This window comes from Siniperca chuatsi, linkage group LG13, assembly GCF_020085105.1.
Source record: "Siniperca chuatsi isolate FFG_IHB_CAS linkage group LG13, ASM2008510v1, whole genome shotgun sequence".
Classification (NCBI taxonomy): Eukaryota; Metazoa; Chordata; class Actinopteri; order Centrarchiformes; family Sinipercidae; genus Siniperca; species Siniperca chuatsi.
In genome coordinates this window covers 14,957,521-14,983,328 of record NC_058054.1, presented here as the reverse complement: position 1 = coordinate 14,983,328, position 25,808 = coordinate 14,957,521, and the positions used below count along the sequence as shown (strand labels likewise).

The 25,808-nt window shown below is 40.6% G+C and overlaps 1 protein-coding gene across 7 annotated transcripts; it reads right to left on the bottom strand.

Moving 5' to 3' along the window:
• On the bottom strand, positions 1–24,131 carry kif1ab (kinesin family member 1Ab). 7 transcript variants are annotated; one of them, XM_044218437.1, is made up of 49 exons: positions 23,763–24,130; positions 22,386–22,562; positions 19,579–19,652; positions 19,165–19,344; positions 18,926–18,994; positions 18,384–18,562; positions 18,057–18,168; positions 17,604–17,681; positions 17,365–17,430; positions 17,248–17,265; positions 17,057–17,135; positions 16,879–16,957; positions 16,314–16,456; positions 16,100–16,138; positions 14,804–15,003; positions 14,529–14,608; positions 13,296–13,371; positions 13,115–13,194; positions 12,921–13,027; positions 12,732–12,815; positions 12,255–12,435; positions 12,067–12,139; positions 11,877–11,967; positions 11,619–11,767; positions 10,612–10,790; positions 10,001–10,138; positions 9,755–9,873; positions 9,539–9,624; positions 9,221–9,356; positions 8,567–8,750; positions 8,023–8,113; positions 7,766–7,884; positions 7,601–7,656; positions 7,341–7,449; positions 7,157–7,223; positions 6,778–6,862; positions 6,525–6,630; positions 6,056–6,079; positions 5,794–5,908; positions 5,475–5,608; positions 5,250–5,311; positions 4,986–5,131; positions 4,010–4,198; positions 3,811–3,882; positions 2,985–3,094; positions 2,276–2,395; positions 1,903–2,095; positions 1,672–1,790; positions 1–799 (listed from the first exon to the last, which is right to left on the bottom strand). In XM_044218437.1, exons 2-49 carry the CDS (start codon positions 22,489–22,491, stop codon positions 742–744), a joined length of 5,160 nt encoding a protein of 1,719 aa, XP_044074372.1. In that variant the 5' UTR covers positions 22,492–22,562; positions 23,763–24,130; the 3' UTR covers positions 1–741. The 7 variants fall into 7 exon arrangements, with proteins under 7 accessions (XP_044074372.1, XP_044074378.1, XP_044074373.1 ...); XM_044218443.1 differs by having other exon boundaries at positions 14,804–14,934; XM_044218438.1 differs by lacking the exon at positions 6,056–6,079 and having other exon boundaries at positions 23,763–24,131.
• Positions 24,132–25,808: the final 1,677 nt, after the last annotated feature.

Here is a 25,808-nt window from a genome sequence, read left to right as displayed (position 1 = left end):
AACCAGTAAAAAAGAAAAAAAAAACGACACAGGAACAACTTACCCTTTTGTCCTAACAAATCCCTCATGCTACTTCAATGTTAAAATGACTGATCTGTTTGCTATCTAAAACCTCTGCAGTGAAACAAATACTCTATGCTGTAGAGCACCAAGCCAATCCAAACTGAGGTAATGTCCAGTATATGATGGATGCGTGTGGAGCTATCATCCCTGCACTTACACAGAGAAACATCCGGGTTTGATGTTTTCATTCCCCCCTCACCTGATGGCGTTATTTAGAAATACATGAATGGCTTATTTAAAACTGGAACTCTTTTTCAGTTATTATGATTTAAGGAGGGACTGACCACATACTAACTCTCTACAGGGAACTGGTAGCCTCACAGATGACAGATTTCTACATGAAAACTAATCTAGTTCCAATGCCCAGTAGAGGTAAGTTTATTAATGGGTTTGGGTGGTTAGTTTGTCTTGTGTTTCTTCTAAAGGTCAGGAGGGAGCACACCATGCAGGGTTATAAGGTGGCAACTGCAAAAACAGAGAAAGAATGGTTTTGTTAGGTTTCAGGATGAACGATTGAGTGATGCTTGGGACTGGGACAGTCGTCACATAGAAGGCTATTTAAATGGTTGTATGTGAGTTTGTTTATATGGTCTATGTTCATTAGAGCAGGATGGTGAGCAGAGCTTTTAGATTGTATTGTTTTCTTGTTTGCTGTTTCCCACCAGGCCAATTCACCTCTCACATCCTCTGAGCAGACGGGACAGACTGGACTGACTTTCTCCGGGAGAGCTTTGACCTGAGGAGAGGAGATCGAAGAAAGGGGAAGTAAGGAAAAAAAAAAAAAGTACCTTGTAAATATTTGAAAAGCAGTTGTGATCATGCTTTATTTTGCAGGTCCTGTAATTTCCTTCTAATTTCTCAGGAAGTTTCCTGAAAAGAACTACATAACTTGGCACTAAAAAAAGAGAACAATGTTCTGAGAAAGTTATTTGAGTTTAGTTCATTTTATTGTTTATCAGCAGTTGTTGATTTCCAGTTGAATTTCTTTGAAAGAACTTGTAAAATCTTAATGACTAGGAAAAACTGACAGATTCATTTAAATATATTTTTCTCTCCATATTTGATGAATTGTATGCTCGTCTGTGGACATATTTTACATTTTTGGATATTCAGCTGACCTGCTGTGCACTGACTAAAAGACTATATCTAGGTCAGTGGTTCACAACCTGGGGGTCGGACGAGGTTTTCACCTCTTCAGGCCTCTAAAAATCAAATCAAATGAAACAACCCAATAAAGCTCAGAAGTCATGTCAGCACTAAAACCATAACCTGTACACGGGTCACAGGTAGACACTACTTTATGTTAAGAGGTCACACAAGCCAAAAAGGTTGGGAACCACTGCTCTTGGTTATGTTAACTGATAAATGAAAGTCTACCTCCATTTTCACAGTAATTATTACCAAATTACATAGTCCTTTCCAGGAACCTTTCTAATAATTTTGTTACATCTCAGTTTCTTTCTAGGAAAACTTTAGAAAACTATGGGACCTGTGAATTATATTTAATATGTGTAAGACCAACATAGATGGGCTCATTTGTGTTGCTAATAGCTGTTTTAGATGATGCTTTAGGTGATGTTTTCCCTTTACAGTTTCTCCACCACTCACCTGATGGTTCCAGCTAACAGAGGGTTAAAAGCGTACAGCCAGTCGTGCATCTCTTTGTCATTGGTGGCCTGCAGCAGTATCCCACGATGCTCAGTGCACACAGCAAACGTGTTGGGAGTCTGGAGACATGAAATACCCTGAGGTTACTTAAGTTCATTCAGGTTCGGTGGATTACTATTTATTTATTTATCTAAAAATCACTTTCATTATTAAACTGAAGCTCGGTCGTACCCGCAGTAAGGTCTGTTTGTCTTCACTGTATTCCACCTTTGCAGACGACAGGTTGATGACAGCTCTCTCCACGTTGTCCCTCTCGCTGCGGTACAAGTAGACATATGGCCTGCGCACCACCACGTAACGCTTCACCCAGCCGCTGGTGTGGGGCTCCAGGAAGTGCAGGTAGCCTTTCTTTGACACAATGGGGCTGCATGCGATGAAAGAAGAATTACTAATTTAACTAAGACAAAATGAGTAAAACTCGACCACAAGCTTTCTGAAATGCTACTTTCTCCCCAAATGAGAACAGTAGAGTTTACAGTGGACAAATAAATTGTTAACTTTATCCACAGTGACTCAAAGTCAAGTATTGTGTGTGCGGTCTGACCTGACTCGAATCTCCTGTATGTCAGGAACAAAGGTGCATCCTCTGAGAGCTTTCTTTCTGTCCACTGGGCTGTACGGGTCCAGATCAGGTGTGGAAGCTCCTGAACTGGGTTCAGTGTGTCTACACAACATAATGTGACAAAAGGAACATGGTTTAACTAACCCAAAGCACTATGCCTAGGTCTGTTCATCTGACTAACTCTTCTTCTTAATTCACTACAAAAAACACCTTTTTAAATTCTCATTTTACAGTGTCTTAGCAATGAGTGCCTGCACTTTTAGTCAAGTATTTATATTTAATACTACTTTATACTTCTACTCCACTACATTTCAAAGGGAAATCTTGTACTTTTTACTCCACTACATTCTTTTGGCGGCTATAGTTACTGGTTACTTTGCACATTAAGATTTTTTATCCAAAGCACAACCAGGTTGTAAAATAGACTAAACTCCCCAGAAGCATAAAAAGTACAATCAGCTCCACGTTGACCTGCTACAATATTAAAATACTGCTTACATGTTACTGCATAATCCCATAATATCTTATACATAATAATAAAACACTGTGTAATTACACTTGAAGTATATTTTGCTGATAATACTTCTGTACTTTTTATAAGTAAGATTCTGAATCCAGGACTTTCACATGTAGAGTATTTTTATTATGTGGTATTGCTACTTTTACTTAAGTAAATGATTTGATTACATACCTAATGTCATAATGTCCCTCGACCAGTGAGGGGCAGGTAGAGGACGGAGTGAGCGTGCTCAGTCCAGACGAGCAGGAGTCTCTCATTAGCGACGCAGACATCTCAGAGAGCTAAAACACACACAACCACATACAGATACACATTCACAACAAATCATGCATGGAGAAGCACACGCACACAAGACAAGAGGAACAAATACAGATACAGACAAAACATACCAGCAAACAATTAAGCACGTACACACAGACATGCATTCAGAGAACAATTCAATCAGACAATTTGTCATTTTCTAGCAATGTACTGTAGAGCCATCTCTGTACCATTGTTACACAAATCCTCATTATCTAAGAGCCCCTCGCTGATTAACATGTTAAAAAGGACATGCAGGGGTAACATCGGGGTAGTGGAAGCTTCGCAGAGTCTAAAGAGGAGGGACAGTGAGGGATGAGGACGGGTAAAGGAGGAGGGGAAACTAAATGATTTCAAGGTATGAAATATGGATGCATGGTTTTGGAAAGACAGAGTTGAGCAGTAGACCTGAGTCAATATTATCTCATCCAGCTGGCTCAAGTCTAAGATTATTTGTGAATAATATTTAACTCAGGTCTACTGAGTGGTTATAAAGACATAAGATGGGATAAGGCAGCAAGAAATGTTAAAAAGAGGAATCTGTGCTAAAAAGATTACTGAATAATGAATGAAAGCAATGGCAGAGAGTGGTTGGTGAAAGTGCAGGTTCTTAAATATTATGTGACGGTACAGCGGTAAACGCTAAAGGGTCAGAAGGATTAACGGGCCGGGTTAGAGGGCCTAGGCTGGGGCTCACCTTGCTCTCACTGGCACTGCTGCTCACCTGGCTGTACTCCCTGTTGAAGGTGTGCATCAGCAGACGCAGACACTGGAAAGAAGAAAGTGAAAGAGTTTTTAAGATGATGTTGAATAAAACCTGTATCTGATCAAAACTATTTAAAAAAATAATAGTTTTGAGACGAAAAGTTCTGGAGGCCTCAGAGACCAGCAGTCACCTTGGCAGCCAGCTCCCTCTGCCTCTGGTTGGGGCTGTCGGGGGCAGGGCTGCTGCCTGGACTGTGGCTGAGGACGGGGCTCTTTGCGAAATCGCTGATGTCGCTGTTCTTGTAGAGTGCATCCTGTCCTGCCTGCAGAGTCGCCTCCAGCTTCTCCCTCAGCAGCAGGTAGTGCCTGGTCTTCTCCACCTAAAAACACCAGCAGATACAACTTTAACTTCAACGGTTGAGGTCTGGAGAGGCTTAAAGGGTGTTTGATTGGGACTGGTGACATTACAAGTAGGTTGTACAGAAGATGATCCATAAATGCTCTCCTTTGTTGAGACGTCAACATAAATTCTTCATATACCTAACAAGATAAATGTACCAATGATTCACATTATTTGTCTTTGTTCCCAATTTTCAAATGAAAATACTACAGTTGTTCTGCAAGCGTCAAATGTCTCGTAAAGTATCTACCAAATGTAGTTTCTGTATATAATAACGCTGATATTAGGCTGTGCAGTTTCAGAGTCATGCTCCATTTTACATCTACAACACCTGGTATGAATAGTTGTTCACAAGGTCATCATCTAATCCACTCATCATAGTTTCATTGCTGTCCAGTGAAAACCCTGTATCTCCAAATTTGGTGATTTTAAATCTTGAGATAAACTGAAAGATGAACTGTTCCTTTATTCCTTGCGCTGAATAAACCATTAAGAGCCAAGTGAATTACCTGGAAAATGCATTATCACAAAGCTGTAAATAGGGTTGGTTTTCTCAAGAAAAGGTGATGTTTTGGATGTACGTGGTTTTCACAGGACAGCTGCAATTTGGTGACTGGTCTCGCTTTTTGTTGCTTGTAGCAAAACTCAGCTGGAATCAAAATTTAGATTGACTAATAAACTGCACCTACTCCAAGTAAAGATACTTCCCCAACTTATCTTTTCCAGGTGTCACCTGTCTTACAAGCCTCTACAGTCTACAAACTGACCTCCTGCAGTAAGCTGAGTTTCTCCAGCTCCCACTGGTGGTCCAGGATGAGGCTGTCACTGCGAGGCCTCCATCCTGCCAGGTTCTCCTCTCCTCGGACATACGCCACTGAGGTGTCCAGCACACGCCTGCGACGACGCTGCATGCCTGAACAAGAAGAAGAATAAAACTTTCTATGAATATTGTAACTCAAAACACAAACCCCAGTTGAAGAGGAAATGCTTTTGTTATTTTTACTGATTATTTGCTTTGATTTCGGTCTCACCTGGACTTCCATTGTCCGCCACATGGCAGAGGGTGACTTCATAGACTCCGGTGACACGGTTACTGTGAACGAGAGACGAGTTTTCAAAAGTGAATTTGAGAGAGAAGTAATTAATTCAACTACCAATTCAACTATCGATTATATTTAATACGCTTCTTAGACAGAGAGGTTGTGTAGTCCAGAATCAGACTAAGATTCAGACTGTATGAATCTGTAAACCTGTACCTCTCAGAGGGCCGGAGGCAGCCGGTACTGAAGAGGTTTCTGATGGAGCGAGAGGCCGGCAGCTTCGCATCACGGGAATAAAACACCATGCAGAAATCTTTGGTGATCACTGTTGGCTGAGTGCAGTTCTCCATCTAATTAAAATATACAGTAACAAATCAGAATCCATTCATAAGCCTGCAAAGTGTCTGGTTATAATGTGGCTGAATTGCTCTTGGTAGTATTTATTCTCAGCATTGACAGCATGTTTTAGTAGAAGTCTACAAAGAACAAATGAAGTAAAACTAATGTCACTGGCGTTATATGTCATCTCCAGTACCTCTAGATAAGCAGAGAGGGTGATGTAGATCTTCTCCCCATAGGGAGTGACTCTGTTCAGAAGCAGAGAGTTGTGCATGGAGCTGTCCCATGCTGCCTCAAATCGGTAGAAAGTTCTGCGGCGTGAAAAACAAACATTTTATCATCTGTCTGCATGATTTTTAAAGAAGAAAAGAGTCAACCTGATGAAAAGCCTGAGAGCAAATGGACATTTTGTTATCAGAAATAATAATTGAAAAGATAAAAATGAGTGTCATTTATACCTATGATCAACTCCCAAGGAGACGCTGCCATTAACAAAGAATAAAGAGAAACAGGACAGGAGTTAGAAACTTTTAACTGCAGCGGTTAAAAGTTTGAACCCAGCAAATAATACTGATCCATGCAAACTGAAACTGAAGCCAAATAATATTTCATTATAAAAGGCCCATTGAAGCAATGTTAAAAAATGACTAAACAAAGCAACTGATCTGTGAGCAACTGACATGAGGTTTCTTCCATTTTTCCCTTGTTAAAGGAAAATCAAGGGTCTAAGCTCTATTCTTAGACCCCCGATTTTATGATATTGGGCTATATAAATAAAAACTGACTTGACTTGACTTAATCTGTCTATAAGATATAGGTTTGTTAATGAATTAAAAGAGGAAGATCTTGTTTAATTTTAAGTAGTAACTACACACAGAGAGAAAACAACATCATTCAGTAAATTAAAAATCAGTCTAAAAGTCATACTTGTCGTTGTGTTTTGGCCAGAAGTATCCAGAAGACAAGATGTTGAGGGAAAGGATGTTTGGGTCTATGATGGTCTCATCAGCCTCTGGCGTGTTTCGAATACGACCTGAAGTCAAACAAATCATGATGAGATTAATCCAACGATAAATGAGGCATTTTTGAAACAAAAAAAAAACTGTACTTGTAAAGATTTCCTCCCACTAAAATCTAACCGACTTGGCCAAAGATGTTTTTGAATTGTCCTTATACTCACCAATAACGAGCTCTTTCACCTCTTTCCACTCAATATCATTTCCTGTTTCATGAGCGATGGTAACTGTGATCCTCCTCTGAATGCCCTGTGGAGTCGAGAGAAGATGGGAAGTAAACCAGTTTGTTTACTGCAGTGGTGAAGATAAGAATATATTCAGATAAAAGAGCTGAATGGATTGGGTTTGCTAAATTTGATTAATGTACTGTATTTTTTTTCCAGGCTTTGAAACTTTATCACTGCTATTAAAACAAGTTAAAATGACGATACAGTGATTGATCCCAAGCTATATTATATATATCAGCTAATGATATTGAACAATCTAGAGTCTATAAATATGTAATTGGGAAACATGATAGTAATTTGTGTGAGGTGGTCAGACCTGGTGTAAGAGGAACGTGCCATGGCAGGGCATCCCACCTCTGTGGTCAACAACAGCTGGGATGTAGCTGGAAACAGAGAAATCATCAATACATTAAATGTAAATACTCAAATGATTATCTGAGATGACCTTTATACATATTATATATGGTATTAAAGTGGAAAGTCATAAAGATACGACTCACTCTCCGTTTGCTTCCAGCTCGCAGATCTCAAAGAAGACCATGAGGTCGTATTTGGCGTGACAAGGTCCTGCAGTGGAGCGAGTCAGAGTGCTGAGCTTTGTGGCCGGCACTGGAGGAAAGAAGAGATGATTAATGTGTGACAGAGTAGGATAGAGTATACCAGACTGTACTAAACTGAACCGACAACAAAATTTACTACATATCATGAATAAATAACACCTTTTGATCTACTCTTACTAACATTAAATCTCACCACTAACCTGGTTTGGATAAGGGCATCACCCTGGGGAACTGCCTCCTGGAAGGTCTCAGTGGACTAAAAGACAAAGAAACCAAACATGAGGAAACTTTCTTTCCATCTAGAAATATCAACTCAACAATTAGTCATCATCTGGCATAAATTAAAGGTCAAATTTCTTCCTGACCTGATCAGGTCTTTGCAGAGCGGAGGGAAGGGTTGTTTCTGATAGTGACCAAACACCTCGAAGACAATGGGCTGAGTCTTGATGTACTCCACGAAGGACTTAGTCACCTCCACTGTGATCTAACAGAGAAGAGAGAAAATACAACTCAAATACATAAGTAATACTGTAGCTATCTATTTTAAAAGTAGAAATACTGCAGTAGTAGTCATCAATAATATTTGTTAATAATAGGTCTGAACGTAGTGTTCGGTGTTTACATTTTGAACATGGTAGAAGCCCAGCGGAGGTCCTCGGCCCGTGTTCTTCAGAGGCTCAGTGGAGAAAGCTTCGTCATGGCGGTGGATGAAGCTGAAATAAGTGAAGCCATTATCTAGACTCTTCCTACACATTATGTCAACCAAAAACATCTGACTACCACAAACATTTACAATCAGTGAACATTGTAATACATATTATTGTTAATTAGAAAATGTAGTCAGTCAATTGAGATAAATCTTGTGTAGCATCTTTAGCAGTGAGGACTCGTTGTTTTGCATCTTGCTTGTTGAGATCATTTTCCTGCAGATTATCTAGTGCCAAAACAATTTCATACAAGCTTTAATAACAATGTATGTCAGTAAAAATGAGTTTTTTTGCATTTATTGCATTTATTAGACCGTTCACAGAAGAGAGAGATTGCTGACAAAGATGGATGAAACCAGAGGCTTTTAGTGAGACTTATATATATGGCATATACAGTACATTAACATTAGACAGACAATATTATTTACAGGACTTGGGTGAAAACAAGCTTGAACTCACTTGAACTGGCAGAAGATGTCGGCGTACTCGGCTGAGATACTGGAGGCCTGTAAGACGGTGACTCTGAAGGTGAAGGTGCTGCCGATCTTCAGGTGGGAGAGAGCTTTCTCTGGGAAGAGGTCCAGAGGAAGATCCAGACCCAGACCTGAACTCTTCGCTGGGCTGAGGGGAGCCTCCAGGGTGGCTTCATGGAACAGTGGAAGAGACACAGAAACACATGAATCAGGTATTTTAGATCATTTTCCTATTCATTTAAGAATTTATTTCAGCACTGGTGTACCATGAACATTAGCTGGGTCAACTTTTAAATGAATTAATGTGTGGTGTTTTGACAGGCCCAATCTTGGTTGTGCAGAGAAGAGGCATTATAACGATTTTGGTTGCTTTTCAACAAATATATGTCAGTGGAAACATACGCTATGTTCCAAAAAAGACAAATATTTCACCACTAAAATTTGGCATTGAGTTCTTCCTGTCTGACTTCTGTCTTAGATCTTTATGAATTGTGAGCACAAGCCCAAGAAAGGTCCAGCATTTAACTGCTCCATCCCCCTCATTCAAATTCAGGCTGGTGAAGAAGATTTTTCACAGTGTCATAATCCGTAGACTATTGGGCTAGTATAATTTTCAGTCCCTGCACCGGTGTCACCTCACCTGGACAGGTGTTGTTGTTGACTTCATCTGCAGAGATTCCCATCTCGGCACTCTGTCCTTCTCCCTCCACAATTCGCAGCTCCTCCTGGGAGGTGTTGGAGTGGGAAAGACCACCAGTACATGACTCAGTCTGAAACTAGAACAAAACAGAAAACAAATCAGCTTGGACCCCATTTACCACAAACATTAACATTTAAGAGCAGATTTCCAATTCCAACCCTCTTCCTGTGTTTAAATGACATAACTGATTTTCAGGACTAATGCTATATCTGACTTTTATTGAGAGAATACCAGTACAAATAACTAGCCAATTGGTACCTTCTCAAACTGTTTGTCTTCAAAAGAGATCTTGGCAGTGCCTGACTGCCTCACACCAGAGCCATAATCAGGGGCCTCTTCATCAGCTGTAGAGAGACAAAACAGAGGACAAGCTGTTAATCCAGTGTCACAATCATTTCTAAATACAAAAGAACAGCTACAATGACACATCTGACTGTGATAAGACTAATATTCAACCTATTCAACCATTTGTACCTGAGATGGCCTGCACAGCCACTCTGAGGAAGCCTTTCACCTCTCCTTTCTCACTGACGATGGCCACGCGATGTACCAGGGGCACCGGGTACAGCAGGTTACTCAGGTACACAAAAGCCCTGAGGAGAAGGAGGAAGTGATGAGGGGATTTCAGTTTTAACAAGCATTTATTTATGCAGGATTTAAATCAATACTGCGTCCAGGAGGAGGGGAATAGCATCTGTTGCTGTTTAGTTGGTGACGGACCTGCCGACCAGACGGAACCAGGGGAAGCGGTCGTAGAAGGGGTCGCCTCCGGTCAGAGCGTGGTCACAGTCCTCCACAGCACTGCTGGGGAGCTCTGCAGCACGGTCATACATTTCTCTCATCAGGTCCAGTCTCTGCCTGCAGGAGGCAGTATAAAAAGAAGAAATATACTTACTGGGGCCTGTCTATCTGTACTGTACGTGCTGATGCATGGATCAAAACAGGATATAAAGACAGAGCTGACATAAAACACATTTTATAGAAGATTAAAGGCACTATTAGAGACTAAAAACAAAAATTTCTTGTTGCAGAGAGAGAAGTTCCTATTGAGTGTGAGGGACAGAAGTGAAGTGATTTTTAGTATTCTTGTGGTTCTTTTAAAGCTTATATGGAATATACTCTTATTTTGCATGTACCAATATCCATGTTACTTTTTTAGTTTTTGCGAATTATATTTAATCTTGTGGATAGGTATATTTTTTTAATCAGCATCAGATGATAAGGATGTGAACTCCAAAATTTCCATGATTTAATGGGTGAATAATATAATAATAATAATAATCAGCTTTAAGCCATGTATTCTCATTTTCTTAATGACAAAGCCACTGTACCTGAGTTTCTCCAGAGTCCAGTAATGTGTGGCCCCGTTTTTTTGATCTTGCACTTCAACGGCTACGATGGTTTGGGGGAAAGGACGTCTCTCCCTCTCTTTGGCCACACTGGGGGGCAGCAGGTCGGGGGGCAGGGGAGAGTAGAGAGTGTCTGTCAACAGGACGAACTGGAACTGCACCTGTGGAGGACATACGACATAAAACATGAGTGACTGCTTGTTTATATCCTCCTGCGTCATATCTGCAGGATCAAATTGATTTAATATCATTTCAACAGCAGTGACTTGGATATAGAGTGCCACTGTGAAACCTTACATTAAAGAAGAGGTCTGATATGGTAACATTTGTCTTCATTAAACAATAACATGTTTACAAGTGACACAGATGAACGTCAGGGACTGCTACTGTACAATGAACAACATCAGAAGGATTTCTTAGCTGCAATATTCAGAATAAAAGAGTTCGATCTTCTGCTTTTTGTAATACAACATACAGCTTGGAGGGCTGGTTGAAATGAAAAATGGGTGAGCAGTAAAGTTTCATTTCGGCCTAAAAAAGTCCAAAAAATGCTTCACCATATGCACTAACTGGATGGCTGGACAGAGCTTACATTCAATATGCAGCACTGTGCATTACACTGTGATGACTCACTGGACTAAATCATTGTGGTAAATCCAGAATAGCCACTGACAGACACTTAATAATCTGCACTCTGCCTCCAGTCTAGACTGAAGAGCAAACTCTTCACCACATTAAAATGATGCTAAATTTGCACTCTGACTTTAAAAAATGATTATTCTCAACTAGTGAAAGAAGGGTATTATGATTTTAGAGAGGGATAGCACCAAGGCAACAACGAAAGCCAGATTTGAGTCAGTCTGAAGACTTTTACGACAAAAACCATGTATATGGAAGTAGATTTGGATTATTTTACTTAGAAAAAGCTGTCTTATGTTTACCTAAAACTAACAAAAAACATGATGACAATGTTTTACAGAAGCAAACACCTTTTTCTTCAGCTCCACACTGATAGCATTGGCCTCTTTGAGGAAGATGGCATTGCCCCAAAGCAGATCCCTGAGAGAGGTGAACTGGTAAAAACGCCACTTTCTGAACGCCCACAGAGCCATCTCAGTCTCACGCGGCGTCCACGGCACTGGAGGGCAAGACACATGATATGTGATGAGTACATTTAGACCAAATAAAAGCCTGATTCAGAGATGATTGTTTGATGGGTTAGTAATAGTTAAAAGTGACAGTATCACCTTCCTCTTCAGGCTCCTCTTCTTCCTCGGGAGACTCCAGGTACCGAGAGTCCACTTGTTTCTGAAGAGCCTCCAGTTTACTCTCATAGTCCTGAAAGAAAACATATGATTCAGATCAAAAACAGAATGAGTGTGTTTGAACTGGCACCTTAAAAGGGAAGTTACTGTACCAAATGGCGCTTGCACTCACCAGCCTCTGCTGCTCAAGGAGGTTACTGGCTTCTTCTCTTTCTTTGCGGTACTGATCTTCAAGCTCCTGAAGCCTGATAGGGATTCAAAACTACATGTTAAAAAAGTCATATGATAAAATGTAAGTAAATAATAATGTAACATAGCAATCCCAGTCATCATCATCAGCTTAATGTCTTCTCCACACACCTTTGCTCCATCTCCTGCTTCATGTCGATGCCTTGTTTCTCCAGCAGCTCTCTCTGAGCGAAGGCCCAGTCAACGGGCTCCACCGGCGTCTCAGCGCACGGTGTCCTCTCGCGCTCCAGACGAGCCTGCTCCGGGTCATTGAAGCGAAACACGTGGCTCTTTCCCATGATGATGCGGTTCCCTAAAAAGCACACACGAAAACATAAAAGTTCAAATGCTTTGCCATTAAAAAATACATTAATTACAGATCAGACCTGTCTTATAATGTTATGATGAAAATTTTAGGATTTTATGTCAAAGTTAAGCTTTCCAAGACGACTGAAATTCTTTGGTAGCTATTCTGATTTCCAAACACTTTCTGACATTGCCATAATAATGTGACACAGACTTATCTCCTTCTCCCGATACATTGCTCTGTTTACTTCCTGGGTACGAGTTGCTTTTCTTTAACAAAATAATATGAAGCTTCACACATACCAGACCGCAGAACAGTGGGAGAGGTCACTCTCTTCCCGTTGACATACGTCTCTGCCTCCTCACATGGCTCCAGGATGACACACCCTGTTCAAGAAAAGGTTAGATATACAATATAAACCAATCACATATTCAATATGTATTTATATGTTACAACATTTATTTAACATTGTAATTGCATCCAGCTTTCACCTTCTCCCTGAGGGCCTGTGGTGCTGCTGAAGGTGCAGTGTTCATCTTTGATAAAATGGCCGCTGAGAACAATGTCTTGGCGAGTCTTGGCATTTTCACGGCCAACCCTGAGGGGAAGATAAAGTAATCAAATTGAGACAAATTCCCAGAAACAGCACAGTATCTGGATTAAATCTCAAAATTAAAAACCTTACTTGGTGATGCCATCTTTGATGTAATACAGCAGACACTCAGACATCAGCGGGTCTTCGTTCAGGTTCACCAGATGAGGGGTCTAAAAGGGCAATCGTGACAAATATGGTTTAGTGCTTGTGAGAGTTTAGACAGATGTTGTAAATATATTAAACTATTGTGCAACAGTGATAAGCGTCTTACCTTTTTCGGGGAGAAGACGCCCACAGTGCCTCCATCTTCTCTCATGGCAACACCCATCTCAGCCAGCAGGGCCTCTCTACAGAAGCAATCACGCAGTTAGCATCAAAACACACGATGTTACAGACAACAATAGGGTCAAATTTGTTAGAAAGGTATGACTTCAGGATGTTAAGTTAGATGTTTCTGATATCACCTCGACCATTGTTAGCTTTTTAACTCCCACTGTCCATCCCACAAGATACTAGGCCAATGTAAATCATTAATGGACTGCTACTACTATGAAAAGTTACATAAATATAAAAATTGAATGTATGTCATTAGATTAGACTGTGGTCATTTTCAAAAAGAATGCCCTGTTGTAAGAACAACCCAAGAACCAGACCACAGCTAAAACCTAACAAGTCCACAGCCAGCAGCTCTGTGAGGCTGTACTGAGGCACAGCAGTGCTTTAAGCTAAATGCTAATGTCAGTATGTTAACACACGATGAAGAATGATAATGCTAACATGCTGATGTTTAGCGGTATAATTTTTACCATGTTCAACATCTTAGTTTAGCATATTAGCATGCTAACACGTGCTAATTAGCACTTAACACAGTACAGCTGAGGCTGATGGGAATGTCATTAGTTTTGCAGGTATTTGGTCACTAAACAAAGTACTGGACATAAGTTAAACAGTAAAACAAGATTAAAGTTATTATAATTCATCCTGAGGGGGACATGAATGTCTGTACCGATTTTCATAACAATCCATTCAAAAATTGTTGAGACATTTCACTAAAATACAAACATGTCAACTTTGTCGTAGCGCTACAGGAAAAAGTCAGAGGATCACCAAAGTCATTAGGATTCATCCTCCAGGGATCATGAATGTTTGTACAAAATTTCATGGCAATCCATCCGATAGTTAGAGATAGTAGAGATATTCAGTCTGGACCAAAGTGGTGCGGCAACCAGCAGACCATGACGGTTGCATGGCTAAAAATATAGTGTATTCCTACTTTGTAAGTAGTCTGGCAATCCAACAACATAATATATCCTTTAAAACTTTATGTCCAAATTCATCTCAAGGGTCAAACCATCAAAAATAGTCTTTTTGTTTTAGTTTAAGTGCACTACCCCCAAAGATAGGTGGGTGTTAAAAGGTTAAATATACTGTAAATTTCAAGGGGCAGAATAATCAGACTCAGTGCTATGAAACCATGAATCAAGCATGACTCTGTCTGACAAACCTATCCATACGGATGGCCTCAGTACGTCGTAGCTTTTCTTCCCATGTCTCATTGAGCTCTGCGATGATTTTCTCGGTTTCCTGTTGGCAAAATTAAGACAAATATCTAAGAATTTTACACACTCAAATTGGAATTATTCACTTTGCTCCATCTCGGACTTATCAAGAGCCTTTCCACCAAATGTTTTTGCCTTTTCTTTTCTTTTTTCATTCCCATATCTAATCTCCCATTTCCCAACTCTACACCTTGAACAATGTCCCCATCATCCTTCCTACCTTGAGCCTCTCAATGGTCTCTTCACTGGCCGGGCTGAAGATGCGGTCATGGAGGTTGTTGATGGACCCGGCACGACTGGACAGGGCCGAGAGCGAGGGGGAGGGACTCATTCCTGTCATGGCATTGGTCACTGTGGAGAGATCACCCCTTTGATTGACAGCCTGGCGATTATTCACAAAGTTCTTGTAATCGCACAGGTCTGCCAGAAAGAGAGGCGTTGCATGGAAGTGAGCAAGGAAGGAAGGAAGGAGGGACGGAAGGACGGAAGGTAGGAGCAGACGCCAGGTAATTAAGGAGAGACATCAGGGATTGAGAGGAACACGCAGAGAAACAGGATAAAAAGGAAAAAATAGGGGAACAACAGGGAGGAGTACAAAAAAGAAGAGAAAGCTCAAATAATGGATCAAAGAAGCAGAGGTAATTTGCTTACCAAAGCCATCGCAGACAGAGAGAAAAGAGCAACTCAAACTGACAGAGCACAAAATGCCAAATAGATTTTTTTCTCTGACACTGAACTACATGTAGACAAGCTTGCAAGCATGAGAATGTTATGAGAAAGAAACCAAAAATATATACATCACTACAATGCATAAAGACCAAATACAGCCTGAGTTTGTTTTCTTTTTTCTTATGTGTTTGCATGTCCTTTGAACTGTTTAGCACAGCCTTTGGTAGCGATGCACCTGACTCGTAGCTTCAATTAGCTCCACACACAGAGAGCCAGGATGCAGAAGAAAAGAGTTCCTCAGCAATCTAAAATGGCGTCCTCCCAGTCAGTCCTTTCTTCCATGATCACTGATCTCGTAAAAATAAATAATAATGCATTAAACAGCATGCTTTTTGCCAAGCTGGCTTAGACTTCAAATTCTTAATTAATAGGATTGATAATAATAGGATCACGGTGCAAAGCTTCTCAGTGAAGAAGAAAATCCCAGCCAATTTAAAATTGTATTAGGATGAACGTATTAAGAGGCTGGACTTCCCAGATTAAACAATAGAGAAAAAAACTCATAATACCATGGAAATCAGAACTAATGGAAATTAAAAAAGGAGGCCATTTTGCAGAATTCCTGAGAAAAGAGTAACTTAATAAAGCAACAAGGTTTAACCTCAGAATATTTTTGTGTTGCCCTAAATAATTATGTAGGGTTTCAATTTGTCTTGTCTGACATTCACATACATATAGTCTCTTGTTTGGATTGTTAGTTAGATCTCTGGTGTGGTTGAGAAGGAAGGCCGGCTCGGGATTCATTTCTTTTAGTTGCAAAGCGCAGGCTTGCTAGAGTTATACACACATTTCAAACCAGCGATGACGGGGCCGGTGCAGCGATACGCTGATAGGACAGAGGAGAGAAGAGAATGAGTGTGAGAGACTCCCACACCTCTGTCTTAAATGTACAGTCAGAAAATAAACTGCACAAAAGGTCTAAATTCAGGTTTGTGTGTGTGTATGCCTATATATGTGCATTTTCTATGAGTGAGAGTTGTTTTTCCCTGTGCGACACTCACTCTCTATGATGTCTCCCAGGCCCTGTGCATACAGCAGGTCTTTGAGGCGAGCCACCTCCTCTTTCAGCTCACGCACCAGACGGTTGTTGGGGTCCTCGTTGATCACAGCATTACAGCGGATCTGTTTGGCACGATCAGCATACCTGGAGAGAAGGAGGTCATCAAGGTCAAGAAGCCATTAAGCTATAAAGCATGATTCCTCAGGCTCTGCATGCTGAATTACACTGACAATATGAGCCTAAAATGAGAAGGATGCTATTGTATGTTAGCTGAGGGAAAATGACTACAGAAACAATGGTGCATGCATTTATTAAGACACTACACAGTCACTGCAAAGTGCAAAAAGGTCAGCAGGCATTTGTAAGCGACCACAAATAATCCAACACTACTGAGCTACATGGAGTCCATTTTCCTCAATAATATGCAAATGTATGCAGCAAAATGCTCCAAAATATAATCAGTACATTTATTCTACAGGTTTAACCTGTGTGACATTATCGTCAAAATGCTATAAACAGGGAAAAATGCCTGATTTAATGAATTTAAAATTAGACATTTTTCTCACCGGAGGGTACTGAGGGTCTCGTCATAGTTAATATCAGCAGGGCTGAGGGCAGCCACCATGGCTGTACGAGAGTTTCCTCCTAAAAGACAGAAAGTGAAACAATTTATAAATTCACACAGAAAAATCATTTTCTGTGTGAATTTAAAAACTGAGGATGATTATTATTATGTGTGCATACCCAAGTTCTCCCTAAGTAGCCAAGTCAGAACTGAATCTCTGTAGGGAATGAAACTCTCCACCTTCTTCTTTTTCTTGTTCTGTACACATAATAAACACAATTTTTTTGCTAATCACATCAGAAAAAATCTCAAAAAATACTGAATATATTCAACTTGCGGTTTAAAATTTGTGATAGCTGGTATTACTGACCTTGTTTGGTGCTGAGTCCTGACAGTTGGAAGGGAAATGCCAACATTTGTTATTTGGACAACATAAAATAAGAATTTGCAGCAGTATATTTTTGATAGTGAGTGTAGAAAAACATACCACTTCAGCTAGAGCAGAAATAACTTTCCCCAGTGTAGTTAGAGATTTGTTAATGTTTGCTCCTTCCTGCAAACACAAAGAAATGAAAGTCAGTCTTATGAAGTTTTTGTCCATCTATTCATGAGTACATTTTAATTTGGAATATTGCTTTCAAACAATCTTTACTGAATGTGTTTTGATCTCCTCCATGTAGGCAGAAACACCATAAACACAACCTTAAAACAGCAGCTTCCTCTCACCTTCAGTCTGGTTCCTTTAGCTCCAGTTGAGTCGGCTCTCTCGCTGCCTGCGAGGTCCACCAGACTGATCTTGCTGACCTATGATGGTACAAAATATTTTCAAAATAAGATGCTCTGTATGACAAAGATGAAAAATCCACCACAGCTAACATATTTCACCTGAAACTGCACTGGGAGAGCTGGCAGTAAAGCGCTATCTGTGGTTATCAATCAATACACACATTCATCAGATAAAAAACACCACAGACGGCCTCCACTCAGGTCATAAAAGGTAATAAAATCATTTCTGCCTGGAGCATCTCTTCTAAGGCTGCTGTGGTGAAACAAGGTTCAGGATAAGAAAACTATTCCTCTTATTGATTTGTTTGTCTGAGAAGCAGAAAAACATGATGTCTTTCAGTCACACAGGGTGATTTCTAAGGCTAAACTACGAGCCGAGCTTGTTGTCAGAACCTTTTCTGATGTGTTTTCTGAGTCCATGTCGTGTTTCTTCTGTGTGAAGATGATGTTGAAGACAGCGTGGGAGCGGCTGCTGGTCTCATTCATGTTGGTAGCAGCCACAGTCCTGAGAAGAAAAAAAAAGAGGAAAAATGCTGCATAAGGTGCATATTACTGACTAATACATTCGTGTTCATCTATAATTATCTGCTCCATCCTTTATTTGTTCGAGTCACTGATTCATTTATTTATGCATCCAAATCCCTCATCTCAGCTCATCTTTTCCATCCATCATTACACGCAGTAAGAGTCCATCACTATCACTCAGTCTTGCTCTGTTACCTGGCCTTGTTTCCAGAGTCCATCAGGTCCTGGATGTCGTTGTACGAAGTGACGGCTAGCTTGGACAGATCTTCAACGTAGGGTCCCATCAGAGGATGCTCTCTGACACGCAGGTTCCCTTTGTTCTTGGGATTCAGCAGGTCACGCACACGCTCACAGTAGATCTCCATGTAACTCACCTGCAGGAGGAAAAGAGCCAGTTATGAGTTATTAATCGTTATCATTACTACGTGGTGGCTCCAGTGACAATGACGGATTATAAATTAACTGAATTGGCTTCCGACTATCTGATACAAAATATAAATCTAAATATAATCACAATACCACCTGCCCCTCTGAAATATTTGTAATGTTTCCTTTAATTTATCTGAAAATTTAATTCATTAAGTCTTTTGATGTTCATAGCTTTAGTTGTTCCAGGTTGTACAGAGTTGTTTCAAGACTGAGACAAACTGTGAGACACTAAGCAAAGAAACACCTCCAAATGTGAAAAATGTGGAAAAATAGAATACATGAAAGGTATGTAGGCAGAGTTCACCCACCTCCACAGAGTACGACATGCTGTTTTCATTATTGCTGTCACTGATCTTGGTGAAAAGGTCCTCACACAGCTGGATAACAAACAACAAATTGTCACTGTTGTGGTCAAAGTTGCATCTTTGATTTTAGTTTATTTTCACAATGATTAAAGAGAAGAAGATATTTGCTTTGTCAGTGGGAATATTTACATTCTTTTATATTTTGCTGTTTAATTATTGGTCAGAACTGTATTCTGTGTTACCAGAGGGATAATTCCTTGCTGGTCTTTCTCCTGTCGTCCCATCATGGTGTAGCTTTTGCCCGCTCCTGTCTGGCCGTATGCAAATATGCACACGTTGTAGCCTTCAAAGGCATGAAGCAGCATCTCTTCTCCGATGTCCTTGTACACCTGTATCTGGGACGCATAGTTGATGTCCTCAGGCTGCACACAGAAAAAATGGAAAAAGATGAGAGAGCATGAATGAGCTCTAGAAGACATCAAAAACACACTTTCCAACCACGTTTCTTCCTCAATTAAGTGCAATACTCACATTTAGATCAATATGTATCGTCAATTATTAGTGACTTGTTTTAGAGCAAATCAGTCATTCTGACTAGTAGAACATGTATTTAGTTGTTGAAAGCAGTAAAAACTGAGTGATGCAGTGAAACTCACCGTGGTGTGTGACCAGTAAGAATAGTCAAAGTTGAAACTCTTGTTTTCTTTTGGCTGTTTGGGGTTCAGGATTGCTAAAATAAAGCAAAATAGAGCAAAAATAGATCAGTTAGAGGCATGAGAAACACTCTAATAGTCACTCTAATAACCTGCATATTCTTTCATTTCACTCTATTTACTGTCAGGATGCAAACCGTGAAAACATTTAAACTCGTACCAATTATGAATCTACATCTTTCAATGCAAAACATTCTCTCTCACACCATTTTTCTCATGTCATATCCTAACACACACATATTCAGTTTAAAATGATATAAAAAATGTTCCATCATGATCAATTCAGTCCAGTTGTGTCTTGTCATCTTGATTAAACACAGTTTTTCTCGACTGTTTTGAAACATGGTCAGAAACAGAAGTGCAGTTTTGAGAAAAGGTGACACAAACACCAAAACTGTGTTTCCAGCAGCAAATGAAAAGATCCAAAGGGTGTTGTGTTCTATGAAACTCTTAATACAGTTGCCAAATTCACATACTGGTGAAAATGCTGTAACATTGTCTCTTCATTAGGAACAAGACTGAAAACATTATGAGCACGAGATTCTCATTTGAAATCTGCATTCAGTGTCTAAACTTGTGTTAAATGTTTTGCAAACCATGGTGACAGAAAAGATGGCACAACATGGTGAAAAAAATCAAAGTGAGAAAAACTGTATTGCCCTTTTATGCGCTGATTTCTAAGAGAAAATAATAAAAATTGAACTTATCCACCAAAACATGTAAAAAGAGGGATCGCCCTGGTTGACTAGTGGTTCAGATGCACATAATCTGCTTTACTGTGATCGCTACATCCCTGGTTCAGTCCCAAGCTGTCGTTCCCCCTCTCTCTCTTCCCCCCTTGTTCCCTGTCACCTCTCTACTTTCCACAGTCAAATAATGGCACAAAATGCTTAGAAAAATATATAGATAACCAGTGATGCAATACCATATTGTTTAAATTAAAGCATGTACTGCTCAGTTTAATTGTCAATTAGTAACCCATCCTCTACATTATGATTTTGAATTACTGGTACCAGGCATAAAGCAAATTTACCAGCATATAATGTGTCCTAACCTCATCAACAGAGAGATGGGGCCTGCATAATTTCACCAGAGAAAGGACTAATTAGTTCAGAGAAGACTTACTATATTACAGTTAGCCTCAATAGCAGCAGTTTTAAATGCACCACTCATCCTTTTTAAAGAGTGGAGGGGCATAGCGCACATACAATATGAAACAACAAGAACCGAGCAGGAGCAGATACTCCTTTGACTGTAAACTGAATCGTCCCCTGTGGACAAGTTCAATATAGCAGCAGCAACTTGCTGAAACGTCACTCAGCCAGAAACAACACAGTGTGACCATCAATCCAACCATCCATCCATCCATTAGCTATACCTGCTTATCCCCTCGGGGGGCTGTGTGACCATAATGCAGAGAAAATATAAGAGGACGCGGGTTGGAAACTGTGATCGTTCACATTCAGAGTCAGTGAAGTTAATGAGTTAAAATAACACAAGTTTGAATCTTTGGTTCTAATGAGGTCATTAAAAACACCGACAGGCACAACAGGCTGACATACTCCCTCTTTTGAACACACACACACTTGCATCAGCTGACCCCGTGTCTGGGCTCAAACAGAACAAGGAGGTCTTTTTGGTCCCTGCAGCTCGTATGATGAGAGGAGAGCTGTGGCGATCCTACACACACACACACAGACAGGCTTCAGGCCTGACTGAAGCTTTTGTTTCCTTCTCTAGCTGCTAACATGCCGCACGCCTCCCTGCCCCACTCTCTTGTTAGTGGAGGAAAAATCTGCCTACAAGACAAATAACTTGAGGTGAAATGCTAAACTTGGCTCAATGCAGGTCAAAACAGCACTCTAAAGCCATGAGTAAACTTTAAAAGATTCATGCCTCGCCTCATACGTGACCTTACAGATTGTTATTTATATGAACATGTTGTGATTCAGTTAGCAGACTGGAAAATTACCTGACTAAGTGCCTTTCAAGAATTTGTCAAGACTTCTTACAAATTCTTAAAATTACATTTACTCCTTCTCCCTCATTGAAAATACAGAATCTATGAATATGCAAATATTTTACATTTTAAAAGTTGAACTGCTGAACACAAAAGTCCATTCTCAGTGTATGTGCATTGGAGGCTTAAAGTTTCCACATCACGCTTGTGTAAGTTGCATATTGAACCATGATTGGCTCCAAACTAGTTGTGATGTCACAAAATCTTGCTCGTACCTACACATCTTTAAAGCTGAAACAAATAGTCAACTAATCAATTAGTTGATTGACCGAGAATGAAGCTGCAACTATTTTGATCATTTGAAATATTTTCAGCCTTTTTTCAAGCAAAAATGCCAAATATTTGCTGGTTTCAGCTGCTTAAATGTGAGGATGTGCTGCTTTCCTTTGTCTTATGTAATAGTAAGTTGAGTATCTTTGGGTTTTGGACTGTTGGTCAGATACAACAAGCAATCTGAAGACGTCAACTTGAGCTCTGGGAAATTTAAAAAAAAGGCGTTAGTCGCAGCCCTACATGTTATAAAGTCAGATTTAAGGTAAGCAAAGAGAATTTTTCCCTCCTCAGCAGATGAATGTGGAAACGGGCTTCAAGCGTCAAACTCTGCACATACATCATTCTGGACAGTGAAGCTCAAACATCCAGGTGAAGCAACAATAAGCAAAACAAATTTACACACAACACAAACACATCAACTCCAAATACACTAAACATGACTTGAATTTATACTCACTTGTGGTGTTTCCTGACATCTGAATGATGCACTTGCTGTCCTTCCCCATCTCTCTAGAGTTGAAGGGTCGGACCCTCACCGCCACCTTCACTGAAGCCGCCGCCATGTTGCAGGTGGGAGTGTGAGTGAGAAGAAGAGCTGGAGATCTGTGTGGCTACACAGACACACGCCTGGGACCTGCACAGGCAGATGATGAGAGGAATTTAATACCAGTGCAAGCAGAGACAAATAGTTGTTTTGCACCGTGTATGAAGCGTCATACATTTCATTATACCTTTAATAAGGATAAATATACAATTAACAATGATAATTTGAATCATCCATGGCCTGTTGCTGTTATTATCATTAAATATTGAGGACAGGGCCTTGTTAGCCTCACCAAACAGCTAAGACTATGACACATTCTCCATTTTCAGGCCCTGAATCAGTCCGTTTGGCTTCAGTCAGAGACACACAGCTCCTAAAACATGCTGACTAAATGGGTGGTTCATTATTTGGCAGGAGGATCATCAGCATAGCTGCTATTCTACAATAAAATGGCTGCTTATTCTTCGGGCATCATCCCCTGGCCTCATCTATCATGGCTGAAGGCCTTGTGATGAAACTGAATCTCCTCACTGCTTCACACCAAAGAAAATAACACACGTTCCTAATTTGTGGTGTTTTTCATGTATCATCTTTACAACAATTTGCCTCTTACTTCTGTTGTTTTTCGTTAAAACCCTTAAAGGTTGCTTTTCTCTTTTTTCCTCTGTTAATGACCTGATCATTTCCATTCAGGGTGATTTTTAACGGTATAACTGCTTCAAGGCAGCGCCGCGCACATCCATCTTCTCAGCCTCAATCGATGAAAAAAATACAATTCCTCCTGAACATCTTTATAATGATCTTTTATCTGTACATGATAATGCGAGTAGGACACACATTCTCAGAAAAGACATTTGCAAACATTAAATAATTAGCCATGTAAATATTGTCTCCTCCATCTTGCTTTGCCTGCCGCACCTCAAAGACAGGCCGCGTAAACATAAACTGCACAGACACCAAATCATCTAACACTGCGTCAGAAAGGAGGTCAGCACAAATGATTAGAGCTGAAATAACATCTACAGCTTCCACGAGCTCATCTATTTATCTAATTGATTCGGGCTGCCGGTGGTGTCATTTTTTTAAAGGTGGATTTGAGTATTTTGACAATTGTTGACGGCAGCGGAATCAAACATCAAACACCCTGACGCAGCGTCCTTATTTACCCCCTCTCGTGTCCTAAAGGCCTCGAAATCACCAACTCACACACCTACTGTCCTCACTAAGGCGTGACACCCTTAAGCAGCGATGCTGTGCCGTGAAAAACATCTCAGAGGAGCCGTATCTTACCTCAGCAACTCAGACTCGACGATCGCAGAGGGTGAATCCTCTGCCCATTCAAAACAGCGCCAAGATCCTCCGGTCCCTCCTTCTTGAATCTCCTCAGCAGCCTGTATTTTCCGTCTCTCTCTCTGTCGTTGGTCAGCCTACAGCATCCCTTTGCTTGGTGCATCCATACATGGAGAATCCGCCGGGGAAAGAGAGAGGGAATCGGCCTCGGCTTCAGCAGCAGCGCTGGGTGGGCTGGAGTGTTGAACGCAGCGGTGCGTCAATTAGAGGCGAGAGTGGGAGACAGGAGGAGGGAGGAGCGAGGGCCAGATGGATAAACAGAACAGATGGGTGCGGGATGCTCCAGCGGCCGGCCGTTTGTCTGTCCGTCAGTCAGTCTGAAAGCAGGGAAAATGGCGGAGCTGCTGTGCCAGGGATGCTGGGAGGCGGTGGTGACATCAGCATCAGCATCATCAGCAGCCATGAGCGATTCAGCACTGGGACACAGTGGAGGGGAAGGAGAGGGAGGGGGAGGCCCAGGGTGAGACCACAACAGGCCTTAGAGAGACAAATATGGGTGAAGATACGAGACTAGAGGTTTAGAGTGAGAGTAAGACGCAAATAGTCAGGAGAAGCCTGGGACATCATCATCACACAGTCACACCAGCTGCCTTTCTTAAGGGACCAACCTAAAGCCACAGATGTAGCGACTCATTTCTTGGTGAGTCGCTAAATAGCTAAACATTGGATCTGAAGTTTAGCCATCCAGGGCTGCAGAAATATGAAACTAGCTCACCGTGCAGAAAGATTTTTGTGCGCAGTCAAACAACAAATGAGCTCATTCTCGACCTGAGAAATAGCAGCTTGTCAAAACAATCTCAACTCTAGGTCCACTTACTCGCTTGTTCTGGAGATTTCAACCATATTAATCAGTTGTCATAGAGCTGTTCATGTTCAAACTTTCCATTATTCTGAGCACTTTTAGGACTTTTTCATTGATGCTGGTTTTCGAAACTGGATTACCAAGTGGGCAACTGTGCAGAGGCTCCAGGTTCACTGTGTGTGTTGCTTTCTGGTCATTTGAATTAGTGCAAATTTCTTAAGGAATTTGCACCAAATGTCAACTAAAGCATTATTAGCTACTTATTGTGGCCTTGTGCAGAATTGTAAAAATCTAGTTTTATTATTCCAGTTCAGATTGTGCTGATGCCACATGATGCATCATCCTTAATAAAATTGTGTTAAAAGTGTGTTAAATTACCACAAACTAACACATTAAGTTTAGTTTCAGCACTCGTTGCACTGCACTTAATGAGAACAGGGAACATTTATTATACAAAGGGTGGTAGCAAGAATTTGGTTAACTCTGCAGCTCTGATTTAAAAACTGAAAATAGCACTGTGATAACATTATAAAATAAAGATTCCGAGTTCAACACAAAAATGTGGATGTTTACTGGAGAACTGACTGCTGGTTTACTAATACTTCTTTTTGACAAGCAGCATCATAATCCAGCATCTTAATCCATAAAGAGTGCCCTTTTCTAAAGCATTTATAGTGACACTATGTGGAACGTTTACTAATTATATAAACGGCTTCCAATAAGGTTGAAGAATTTCAGATAAATTCAGCAGTGCTACCTGCTATATTTGGTGTTTAATATAAGAAACCAATATATCTGAAAATCTGGATGTTATAGTCTGATCCTTATTCATATTCAAAAAAATAAAGTAAAAGCATAATTCTGTCATTTAAACTAGGATGTGATTGGTTGAATTGGCCATGGCCTTGTACATAACATCCCAACATTGAGGCTGTTTATGGCGTCACTATTGATTCCCCAGTGGATGAACTTGCCTTTCTTTCCCTCTCTTTCTTTGTGTCTACACCTCCCTAGCTCCTCCTCCTGCTCTGTTTGTGTAGATTTTGAGTGTTCAGTCCAGTGCAAAGGCCAGTGAGAGGGTAACACCGAGTCCCATTTATTTACCAGTGGTGTAATTATTTACCCAGCCAGACTCAGAGAGGGGCACCTTCTGGTTATCCTGCTGGCTATGACAAAACAAAGGG